Source organism: Neltuma alba, unplaced genomic scaffold, assembly GCF_004799145.2.
Source record: "Neltuma alba isolate B1F8T4 unplaced genomic scaffold, ASM479914v2 tig00010076_pilon, whole genome shotgun sequence".
Lineage (NCBI taxonomy): Eukaryota > Viridiplantae > Streptophyta > Magnoliopsida > Fabales > Fabaceae > Neltuma > Neltuma alba.
Genome location: NW_021635035.1, coordinates 1,539,797 through 1,551,755, shown reverse-complemented (window position 1 = coordinate 1,551,755; position 11,959 = coordinate 1,539,797). Strand labels below are relative to the sequence as shown.

Here is an 11,959-nt window from a genome sequence, read left to right as displayed (position 1 = left end):
ACTTTAATCATGCCAAGTTCCATAATCAGATATAAAGAATAACTTATTCAAAATAGGCATCAAGTCAGATGCTACAACCATCACATATCTTGATCTTGAAGCTTGAATCTTGTTCCTTCTTCTTAGCCTCCACCACTATGTTTTTTTCTCTAGATTTTGGTAGAGTTTTCCCTCTACAAATGGCTACCAAAATGTTCTTCCAAGGTGGGGTATTTATAGCCAAAACTTTGGCTTGAATGGACCAAAATGCCCTTGGTGACTAGTAGAAAGAGTAAGGGCAATCTTGGAACTTTAAGTTGACCTTTACATCATCATTGCATCATCCTTACCTCATTCTTCTAGAAAGTGCTAGGTATCACAAAAGTGATGGAGGAGAAGGGAGATTAGATCCTAGCCATTGGATCAAACTTGTTCCCTAAGTTTCCTCTGAATTTACTTAGCCCATGCTTCTTCGACTTTCTTTATGGCCTTCTGGAGCTCAAAAAATTCTTCTGTCTATTCCATAAATTCTCTTTAATTCTAAAGAATATTTATGAATCTTCTTAGGCCATAATACTTCCTTTAAGCCTTGCATAAAAATCATTTACTAAAATACCCTTTTATTGGCATAATCAGCTTTTTAATTTATTAAAGCCATTCCACTGGCCTTTTGGTTGCGGGACCAATTTTATAAAATAATACATTTAATCTCATTTTTGTATACATTTTTTAGGTCTCTTGCTATTTTAAATAATTACCTCAAACAGTGTACTTTTTAATGACCATAACCTCATAAATTCCATTTAAGCTGCCTCAGGAGTATTTTTCTCTTTTCTCTTCACAGAAGAGCCTTAGAATATTATTTTCCATTTTCTTGGAATTCTCTGTATACTCTTCCATTTTTACCCCTGTTGGTCATAACTTTCTGAATTTACGATTTTACACCTGCTTAAGCCTAACCTCATAGAATCGTCTCTTGAGACTTCTAACTTAATTTTTGGCCTGTATCTAGTCTCTTTTCTCCCTATGGGCCTTCAAGACTTTATTGGAGCCTCTAACTTTAATTACACTCTAGCCCTTTAAAACTTTCACTTTGCAGTTTAGTCCCTGAAACTGCTCTAATTTCCTTTCTCGTCTTTGGGACCTCTGCTAATAGGGATCTGGTAGCCTATCCAATTCAGGCTATTTCTGGTACTTCTAGACCCAAAAGTTGGGATGTTACAACTGGGTCATCGATGAACATGGAAATTGCAATTAATGAAATAAAGGTATTAGGATCTGGCTTCATGGTAGGTATAGTAGTGGTCGTAAAATTTATATCCTCATCTTGCTTGCTGCTATTAATTAATAAGGGATTGAAAGGATGGGAATCTTAGAAATAGAGAACTAAGGTTATGATTTTGACAGACTTATGTTTCAGTTTGATCAGAGCTATGGTTCCTTTATCTCATGTGATTTTTGCAATTGGATTGATTATCGATGAACAATTGAATATGTGGACTATATGGTATCTTTAGAACTAAGGCTTTTTGAATTCAAAGGGTGCTTTATTTGTTTTATTAGTTGGTTTAATTAAAGAAGAATCGGTGCTATGATACTATCCTCTAGAATTTGTCATTATTTAAGCTATAATTCAATTTCTAATAAGCATTATTTTTCTCGATGACTTATGATCTACTCATTATTGTTATGTAGTATGTATTGTTAACCTAAGGTGCTAATAAATAATGATCTACTTCAAGGGACTTTGGATGAGTAAATTCTGGTCCTTGGGGGCTCTCTGTAATTTTCCCTTTTATAAAATTGTTTTGAAAATAGAAAAATAGAAATTGTAACATCCTGATTTTTGGGCCTAGAAGTACTAGAAATAGCCTGAATGGAATAGGCTACTAGGCCCCTTTTTAGTAGAGGTCCTAAAGATGAGAAAGGAAGTTAAAACAGTTTCAAGGACTAAACTGCAAAGTGAAAGTTTTAAGGAGCTAAAGTGTAATCAAAGTTAGAGGCTTCAGTAAAGTCTCAAAGACCCAGAAAGAGAAAAGAGGCTAGATACAGACCAAAGGTTAAGTTAGAAGCCTCAAAGAGATGGTTTTATGAGGTTGAGCCTAAACAGGGGTAAAACCGTAAATTCAGAAAGTTACGGCCATCAGGGGTAAAAATGGAAAGTACTTAGAAAATTCTAAGAAAATCCCAGAAAATGGAAAATAATATTCTAAGACTCTTTTGTGAAGAGAGATGATGAAAATACCCTTGAGGTAACTTAAAAGGAATTTATAAGTTTATGACTCAATTTGAGATGTAGAGGTAGATTTAATTGTTTGAGTCATAAGGAAACCTCAAAAAATTATGGTAAAATAGCGATGTATGATCTAAGGGACTTTAGAAAATTATAAAATTAGTCTCATCCCCAGAAGACCAGTAAAATGGCTTTAAGAATACTTAAAATCTAGTTATGCCGAAAAAGGGCATTTTAAAGAATGATTTTTAAGTGGGGCTACAGGTTGAGTTATGACTTGAGAAAATTCACAAATTTTCTCTAGAATATGAGAAATTTTATGATATTTTTGGATGAATTTTTGGAGCTTTGGATTGAATAAAATGCTCCAGTCAAATATTAAATAATTTTGTCCCCTAAATAGAAGACAAAACTAAAGAAAATATCTAAGAGCCATCATGACGATGCTGAGTCAGCATGCTGAGTCATCAAGCTAAGTCATGACACCGACAAGTCATCATGCTGAGTCATCAAGCATAATCATGACACCGACGAGTCATCATGCTGAGTCATCAAGTGTAATCATGACACCTACGAGTCATCATGCTGAGTCAGCAGAAGATATTTATGGACAGCATAAAAATCAGAACGCAGTACGGGAATATTTTAGACAGTCTTTAGTCTACCATTATAGTGAAATCTCTACTGCATGACTCAGTAAGGTTAAGTAACCTGTCAGCAAATCTAATTATTTTCATCTATGCTCCTCTAAGATGGCACCATATGTGTACCTTTTATTGGCCAGAATTTTAAGAAAAAGTCGTCCCGGTGGTACAGGGTAAGTCAGGACTTGAAAAATATCCGTTACAGTGCAAGATTGGCTTGATAAGTGGAGAAATAATTAAGGAAATATTTTTACACGAATTTTCCATTTATTTCCTCCCTATTTTAATGCCAAGTTGATGAATGGGCATGAAAGGAATTCTTCAAGTTGTTAGAAGAATCTAGAGCAATCAAGAAGAGTATAGAAAAACCTAGAGGGAACTAGAAATCTCTAGAAGCATCTACAAGCTTCTTGAAGTCATGACTCACCAAGACACTTGTCATCTTCTTAGGCTATGTTGCTTAAGATGTGTACACATGGAAAGGTGGTTGAATGGAGGGCTAGGATTAGCTCTTATTCAAGAAGGGCATGTGTGGCATTATAGAAAGTATGAAGCCTATAAATACCCCCATCCATAGTTCATTTTCATGCAAGCCCATTTTAAGAGGGGAAACTTTTGCAAAATCAAATCTAGAGAGAGAAAGAGCCATTTTTAGTGAGAGAAAGTCCACCTAAGTTCAAGCTTCAAGATCAAGGTATGTGATGGTTATAGCACCTAATTTTATGCCTATTTCAGATTAGTTACTGTGCATATCTGATTCTAAAATTTTGCATACTTAAAGTACACTCTATGAGATTTAAACCCATAGGTAAAACACTTCATTTGGATATGTGTACGATTTATGGTGATTTTTCAAAGTTAGGGTTTGAAATCTGGAAACAATATTGAACTTTTGGAAGAGTTTCAAGTTCCGTACAATTCCGGTGCTGTTTGGCATAGAATTGGTTCCTGAAAATAATTTTCGTGTAAATTTAACTTAAGGAGCTTTCAGTGAGACTTGGAACCACTCAATTTGGATTTTTCTAGAATTAATTATGAATTTTCAAAGCTGAGCAAAAATTCTGGAAATTCTGCGTGAACAGTACCCGCGAAGCATAATTTCCAGATTTGATCTTCTTGAATCTAAGGCCATCTAAAGTGGTCCTAATTGATAAGAAATGGATATTAAGGATAGAAAATAATGAGATTTATGTTAGAAAAGCTAGAAAGAAAACCCTAAAAGAAAGAGAAAGGGTTGAGGTTCAAGAGAGCTAGTCTTGAACTTTATGTAACTTAGTGGTTCTAATAGATTGTATGATCATTATGATTATATTTAGGACCTTGGAATATCAAGAGGATGTTTGATGATGTTGACCGAAAGCTCTTGTGGTTGGGAAGTCAAGGGAATCAAAAGAAAAGCAAGAGGAAAGTTTGAGGTGCAAGGTAGTGAACTTACCCTTTATGTGCTTGATGTGGTATGCTCATGTGTTGGTTTGTATTTGTTGTTTGAATGATGTTGTGACATGATGATTGTTGCTAGAAATGCTGTTTTTAATATGTTTCCCATGGCCATGCATTTTTATACCAAGCATAAAGCATGATGGCATGTCACTAGTTAACTTAAGTTTATGAAAAACTACATACCATACATTAGCATCCATCTTGTGCATGTATGTGGTAATGTTTGCTACTGAGATTCCCCTGAATCTCACCCCTTCATAACCAACCATTTAGGTCAATCAACGATGGGCAATAATGGCATGAGAAGCAAGAAGAAGTAAGCGGAGAATTATTCTTGTTAATGGACAAGACTGTTGATGAATGTATAATTCTCCTATTTTGTAAACTATGTTATGGATGTCAATGATGTCATGTATTTAATTATAATATTTATGGCATGAATATAAATGTATGAGAATGAATGGGAAAAAGTAATCCCAAGTTATGTATGTCAAAGAAATAAAAAGAATTAAAGTAAAGAGTAGTTAAGGGGCAAAACGTAGGTCCTGGGGTAGTGAGTTTGTAGCTCTAGTTTGACCTAGCAAATGAATGAGTTTAGCCACAAGATTTGGCATACTTATAGTACACATCCCAAGATTTAAAATGAGAGTTAGATCACCTCAATTGAACGTGTACACAAGGAGATACGAATTTTCAAAGTTGAGGCACAGAATCTCAAAGTTCCAGATTTTACCAAATGAACAGTAATCTTTATTGATTAAACTGTACGAATTGGGTAAGGATAAGTCTAATTGGATATTTTTTTCTTAAAGAGATTTCAAAGAGCTTTCAGTATAATTTTAGAACACCTCAATATGATTTTTGTAGAATTAGTTATGATTTTTCAAAGTTGGACCTGTAATCTGAAATTTAAACAGTGAATAGTAACCCGAGTAATTATGTTGAAATTTTTAAGCCACGGGTTTGTGTCGTGATCCACTTGAACCATAACACTTCCAAACGTGTACTTTGAGGGGCTAAAGGTAGGATGTTTCAGAAAACATAACCAAAGAGGCCTTTTATCTCACCTTGTTTAATAAGTCTTTTCAATCACTGTTGATTGCTTAATGTATAACCTTCTTTGTATTATCGTTGCACTGGTTCTTGGAATCAAATAGCAAGGCGAGCGGCGTGGAAAATTTCATGTTGAACAACCCTCTCTTGCGCTTTTTTTTTTTTTTGAAAAAAATTGTTAAACACTGCATTTTATATAAATGGAGAGACTCTTCGCCACGACGTCAATGAAGTGAACGAGATTTTTAGAAAATTCTACGAAACTTTATAACTTAAAATTAATGGTGGATGCTTATAATCAAATTATAAATTATAAAGGTCCAATTTAAACAAAATAATGTACAGAACCTAATTTAAATTATAAGAACAAACAGATTATATTTTCTTCATTCCTTAAAGAAATATGAGGATACTTTGAGAAACCATTAGGCTTAACAGAAGCTTATTTGAGATAGCTAATCTTAATTAAACAACTAGCCCCAATTAATACTCTCCAAAATTTGAAGGGAGAATTTCAATAAATCGCCTCAATAGCCAATTAATATCAGTCAACTCCTAAGAAATTCTGAAATTTCATTACACCCCAAAAGATCAAAGAGAAGACAAAAATACTGTTGCTTTATTTTGAACCTGTGAATTTTCTTGTGTCCCTTACAAATTGTCAAATTTGTACTGCAAATCTCCAAATTCTAATTGTTGTATATTGCCAAATTTGAGTTGTTCATTTATACCAAAAGAATTATATTTGGGGTTATAAATTTTCTTATATTTCTTGCGAATCATCAACTTTGTGTTACATATCATCAAATTATTATTGTAAATCACTGAATTTGAGTTGTTTATTCACCTATAAAATTTAGATGGATTTACAACTTAAATTCAATAATTTGTAATACAAATTTGGCAATTTACAATGCAAATAAAGTAAGGTTATATTTTTTCCTTTTTAGACATAAAATTTTGGTCAATGGATTGGAATGAAATTCCATAACTTTTTGGGAGTTGATTGATGTTAATTGGCTACTGAGAGAGTTTATTGAAATTCTTCCAAATTTGAAGGGGATCTTTGGAGGAAGCGATAAAACACAAAGCAAGTTAATTAATAAATAAATTTATTAATTAATATCCCAAAGTTGCCTCCGATTCTGGAACTTATGTACACCTCACCTCACAGCCATTACAAACATCTAGTTATAATTAGACTTTTAGACACTATTGAGAAAAGGGGTTGGTGTGTTTCTCGTAGAAAGAGGCATAGAGATGCCTGTGTCCAAGTTGAGACCTTAGAGAGAGAGAGAGAGAGAGAGAGGGAGGTTTGACTCCAATGAAAGGTAAATTAAAAAAAAATTTGGCTGCACGCTTGGGGAGCAAACACAATGTGAAGCAAGAGACAAAAATGGGTGGAACCGAGGGCTTAAATTATGGGACCTTCACTGAAATTGGAGTCCCAAGTTTGGTCTTTTGACTCATCTCACTTCCCTTAGTCTTAGCTTAGCCTCCATTTATGAGTGGTACGGCACTTGCCATCCAACCACTGACATTTTGGGCGATTTTAATTGCTTATGGGATTATATTATTTTTCCCGTGTTGAAACCTATTTTGGTTTTTCTAAAAACAAAGACCTTTGAGAAAACCTATGGCTTTTGCATTTCCAATGCCTTCAAAATTTGAGGATTTTGCTTTCAACTTGTTCCTTCTTTTACCAAAAGACCCTTGTCACTTATAAATTAAAGGACCCCATCGTGAAGGACAAATGAAGTCCACACGTTTAATTAACTTCGTTAAATACAATTTATTTCTTATGCCATTTTCTTGTCGCTCGTTTCTTTACATTAGGAGAGCAACAACACACACACACAGAGATTCCATTATATGGAAAAAATTTTGCTTAAAAAAACAAAGAAGATTGGTGAGACTTGTGAAAAATAGTAGGGGAACGAAAATAAGAAGTAATACAGCTCTCTGCCCGTATCAGTGGTAACTGTGAAACATGCAACTTTCTCTCTTTCTCGAAAAAGTTTTGCTTCTGAAAATGATTTGATCTGTTATAAAATATATATTAAAGGAAACAAAAATATCATGAGTTAGCCTGTCATTAGGATGAATCAAAATGGGCTTCACAAACCTAGCTTTTTTTGTTTTTTTGTTTTAAAATGCTTTCAACTAGCTTTGATGAAATTTGCACAAGAAATCAATCAGCTAGAGATCAAGTTTTCTGTCACCATCATTTCTTTCGAACTTTGAACCTTTTGTCATGCCATCCAAAATTATTATTTCTTCAATATCATGCAAGTCTACAAAATTATATCCTTTCCAATAAGCTTTGGCTTTAATGTGCAAAGACCATAAGTATGAAGCTTGATATACACATATCTAAAGGATCAAATGTATACTTTAGCCTTCAAGGTTTATGAAACTTATGTTGATTTTAATTAACAAATCTTTAAAACCCAACTGATCAGAAGCTTTTTCTTCAAAAAGAAGGGAAAAAGAAGAGAAGAAACTTGTGCTAGTAATTGACATTTTAATACATACAACTTTAAGTAAATGATATATATAACTCCCTTCACCTGAAAAGAATAATGTTAATTAAGTTGAAAAGAAGCTTAGGTTTGTGAGAAGTAATAGTCTTCAAGATAGGAAGGCTCACATATTGAATGCCCTAAAGCAGAGTCACCACACAGTACAAATATATTTCTTTCTTTCAATAGTCTCTTTAATTTCATTAAAATCAAGACTAGCATATATTTTTTTCTGCTCAGTCCGAAGCACAATATTGAGTAAGTTCTTGGTAACTCTGGTACCTCAAAAGCATTGGAAGCAATAAACAAATGAGCTTTAATGTAGCATTAAATCATTAATAACGATGTTTTCTAATACCAAACGGTCCCCTCCACATTTTTTCAGACTTTGAGATCACGAGTCCTCTTGTAGTAGTCTGAAACTCGACAATTATAAAATTAGACCAATTCTTAAATCATAATCTTTTCTAGTCTGACAAAATCAGTAGAATAGAAGCTCTGGGGAATGGAATAGAAACGGGATTTTCGGATTCTGAGCAAACTGAGAGAATCAATATCAGTACTATAATCCTAAGTGAGTCTATCTGGAATTTTTCTGTTCAGTTATTTATATATATAAAATTTGAGCTGTGTTTTGGAATCTGGTTCAATCAGGTCCACGTTTCCAAATGTTAATTAGTTCAAAGTTTCAAATACCACACCCCATTCAAATAATCCTCACTTCGAAATTTGTTCCGTCTTGGCTTGTAGCGGATAGCGCCAAAACTTTCATGAGATTAATATGTTTAATGGGTGATTAAATATGGGATCATAATCCCCATGAGTTGATAATTTCGATGGCTTATTGAGATTCCACCTTTTGCTTCATGAAAAAGCAAAAAGAAAAAAAAAAATCATTGAGGTGCCATTATAACTAGAAAATAGCGGATAATTTGAAAACTGAGTTTCGTTATAATTAGAGTGCATATAAATGTCCTAGACCTTTTACAGCAACATACATAATGTTCTTTTGTTATCGTTAGTGTTGGCATGCATGTTAATTTCTTAAATAAGAAATAGTAGCGGTGTGCTTTGAAAGGTGTTTGACTTAATGGTTTTTCTTACTTTCTCGGTAGTTGCTCTAAGAGTGTGTGTTTTTTCTTTTTTTAAAGAGATTTGCCATCAGTTTCTTTAAGTGTAATAAGAGCCAAAGCTGCGAGATCCTCGCAAACCACACACACTCCTTCGAAGTCACCAGAGAAGGCGGCTGATCCTTCGGAGGCAGACCCCTCCTCAGGAAGCATATAATGCCTTCAAATTAAGTGATTAACTTCTCTCTCAACTTGCTCACCTAGCTTCTTTTTGTTTTCTTCTTCTTCTTCTAGGGTTTCTTGTCAAAGCCTAAGCCATTTCTCAGGAAGTAGCTTCCACCTTGTTTCTGAGATTTTTGCTCTCACTTTTAGTATCTCCAGCAAACACAAGGTTACTCTCTCTTTCCAGTGTTTAGTAGAACTGCAGAAGAATAGTTTAATAAATCATGGAAGAGAGAAGTGATTGTGAGAAGCTTGATGAAGTCATGCTTCCAGGTTTCAGATTTCACCCAACTGATGAGGAGCTTGTTGGGTTCTATCTCAAGAGAAAGATTCAGCAGAGACCTCTCTCTATAGAGCTCATAAAGCAGCTTGATATCTATAAATATGACCCATGGGATCTTCCAAGTAAGTCCCTACCCTCTCCCTTATAAACATCATTCCTTCCGTTTAACAATTCTTTAATGTTCATTGCTAGTTCTGAAGGTATGAACGTAATATAATATGTTATCTATGTGGCCAGAGTTGGCAAGTACATGTGAGAAAGAGTGGTATTTTTACTGTCCTAGAGACAGAAAATACAGAAACAGTGCACGGCCAAATAGGGTAACTGGAGCTGGGTTCTGGAAAGCCACAGGTACTGATAGGCCCATATACTCCTCTGAGGGCTCAAAGTGCATTGGATTGAAGAAATCTCTTGTCTTCTACAAAGGAAGAGCTGCCAAAGGAATCAAAACTGACTGGATGATGCATGAGTTCAGATTACCTTCTCTTTCAGACTCTTCCTCTTCACCAAAAAAGTTCTCAGAAAGAACCATCCCTGCTAATGTAAGTGCAACTTCTCTCAGAATCTATAACTAATAAGGGATTTGAAATGATACTGAACTAAATGATTCCTTCTATAGTTAAAAATATCATTATGGATCGACCGAATTTGAGGTGCTTTTGAGATTGCAGGATTCGTGGGCAATCTGCAGAATATTCAAGAAAACAAACTCTACAGCCCAAAGAGCTGTCTCCCATTCCTGGGTCTCTCCCTTACCTAATGAAATGAACACTTGTGAGGTGCTAACCAAAGACGAAGACGCTTCCAAGTTTTGTTCAAATCATAATAACATTTCGTCTTTGACAAAGAAAACTAGCTTACCCAGCCAGTTCTGTACCAACACAATCGACCCCTTAACCTCCAACACCAGTAGTGTTCATTGCCCTTTAGATGTTACCCCGTACAAACCCATCATTAACCCATTATTGCTCTACAAACCCTTTGACCAATTACCCATCATGTCATTAAATAACTCAGACCTTATGTTTTCATCATCACCTCTTGAACCATGCAGTGCTAAAGCTGCCACCATGGACATTCCCTCCATGTTACTGAACATGTCATCATCTTCTGTGCTTGGAGAATTTGGCAGTAAGGCTTCATTAGAGGCTGCAAATTTTGCAGGGTTTCAAGAACAGTACAGCACTACTACTGGGTATTCATCATCAATAGCTCTACCGGTAATCCAAGATCGGAATGGATTGGTGAAGATGAATCACCCGCATTCTAATATGAACGTGAATGTGGTGATCCCTAGAGTGTTGGAGGAGCCAGATCAGATAAATATGCACGAGGCATGGAAGTCAAATCTGCTATGGGAGAGTTCATCCTGTCCTTGAGATCATGTGCCCTCTACTTACTCTACAACCAAGTGCTATACCTAGGAGAGTCAACTTTATTATTATATACATATATTTTTAGAAGTCATTGTTTTTCTAGCTAGCTTCTAGGTAGTAGTGCAGTCAGTCTGACCTTTTTTTGCCCCTTAGATTTCTGTATGTTCAATTTAAATTAGCATGTTAGGGCTTTTCTTTTAGTGTTATATTTAAGACTCTGAACTTTTTGTAACTCTGACAAAATGGCAGCTCCTTGTGGAATAGAAATGTGTCAACAATCCTGATCAAAGTTCAAAACAAGAATGAAAACATATGCAATCAAAGTGCTTTTGAACAAATTTGTGTATAAATGTTGGCACATACGTACATATGCATGTACAAGCATACATACGCAGATATAACATATATAGCAATAGTGGTATTACTGTAGAGAGAATATACATGAAGACAATGGTTCAAGCAAATCAAGGACCCAGTTTTAGTACTCACCACAGTATAAACATCATGGTGCTCATACAATTTCAACGGTTTAGATTTAAAATTTTTAACTAATTATTGTTATATAATAATAAAAATTTTGATAGCAAATTATCTTTATTTTGAGCTCCGTATACCCATTAAAATAATTATTTTAAAAAATAAAAATAAAAAGAACATAAATTTGGACTGTCCATATATCTTTAGATGGTCCAGATTAGATGATCATTTGATTAGCACCGAAGCTCAATTCACTGATTGAATAGGTTTTTGTATTTGGATAAAAAGTTACTACAACAACAAGTGCATGCAAATCACTACAAAAAAGAAACATCATTTTTTTTAATAGTTATTTTGTATGATTTGTAACAGTTCTACCGTGGCTTAGTAGCAATTCTATGAACCACTACTCACATGGTTAAATCGGCTACAGTTTTTTGAAGCAATTGAAGATACCCCAACAAATGACGAAACAAGAGGAGATCACTATGACGACATTAGTAGCGGTTATAAAACTACTATAAATAAATTGACAAGAAATTGTTCCACTTTGCAACAGTTAAAGAACTGCTACAAATTATTGAGCAAAAATTATGTGGTAGGAAATGAATAATAGTAGGAATCATCTGAATCGCTACTTTTTTTTAGAGGGAAAATTTT

At 34.5% G+C, this 11,959-nt stretch overlaps 1 protein-coding gene across 1 annotated transcript; it reads left to right on the top strand.

The window, feature by feature from the left end:
* The first annotated feature begins 9,277 nt into the window (after positions 1-9,277).
* LOC114754090 (protein FEZ-like) lies at positions 9,278-10,982 on the top strand. The gene is made up of 3 exons (XM_028942832.1): positions 9,278-9,568; positions 9,684-9,988; positions 10,118-10,982. Exons 1-3 carry the CDS (start codon positions 9,388-9,390, stop codon positions 10,823-10,825), a joined length of 1,194 nt encoding a protein of 397 aa, XP_028798665.1. The 5' UTR covers positions 9,278-9,387; the 3' UTR covers positions 10,826-10,982.
* Positions 10,983-11,959: the final 977 nt, after the last annotated feature.

Coding starts and splice junctions, on each gene's coding strand:
- LOC114754090 (XM_028942832.1), top strand. CDS start 9,388: ATGGAAGAGAGAAGTGATTGTGAGAAGCTTGATGAAGTCATGCTTCCA. Junction 9,569..9,683: donor TGACCCATGGGATCTTCCAA/GTAAGTCCCTAC, acceptor CTATGTGGCCAG/AGTTGGCAAGTACATGTGAG. Junction 9,989..10,117: donor AAAGAACCATCCCTGCTAAT/GTAAGTGCAACT, acceptor TTGAGATTGCAG/GATTCGTGGGCAATCTGCAG.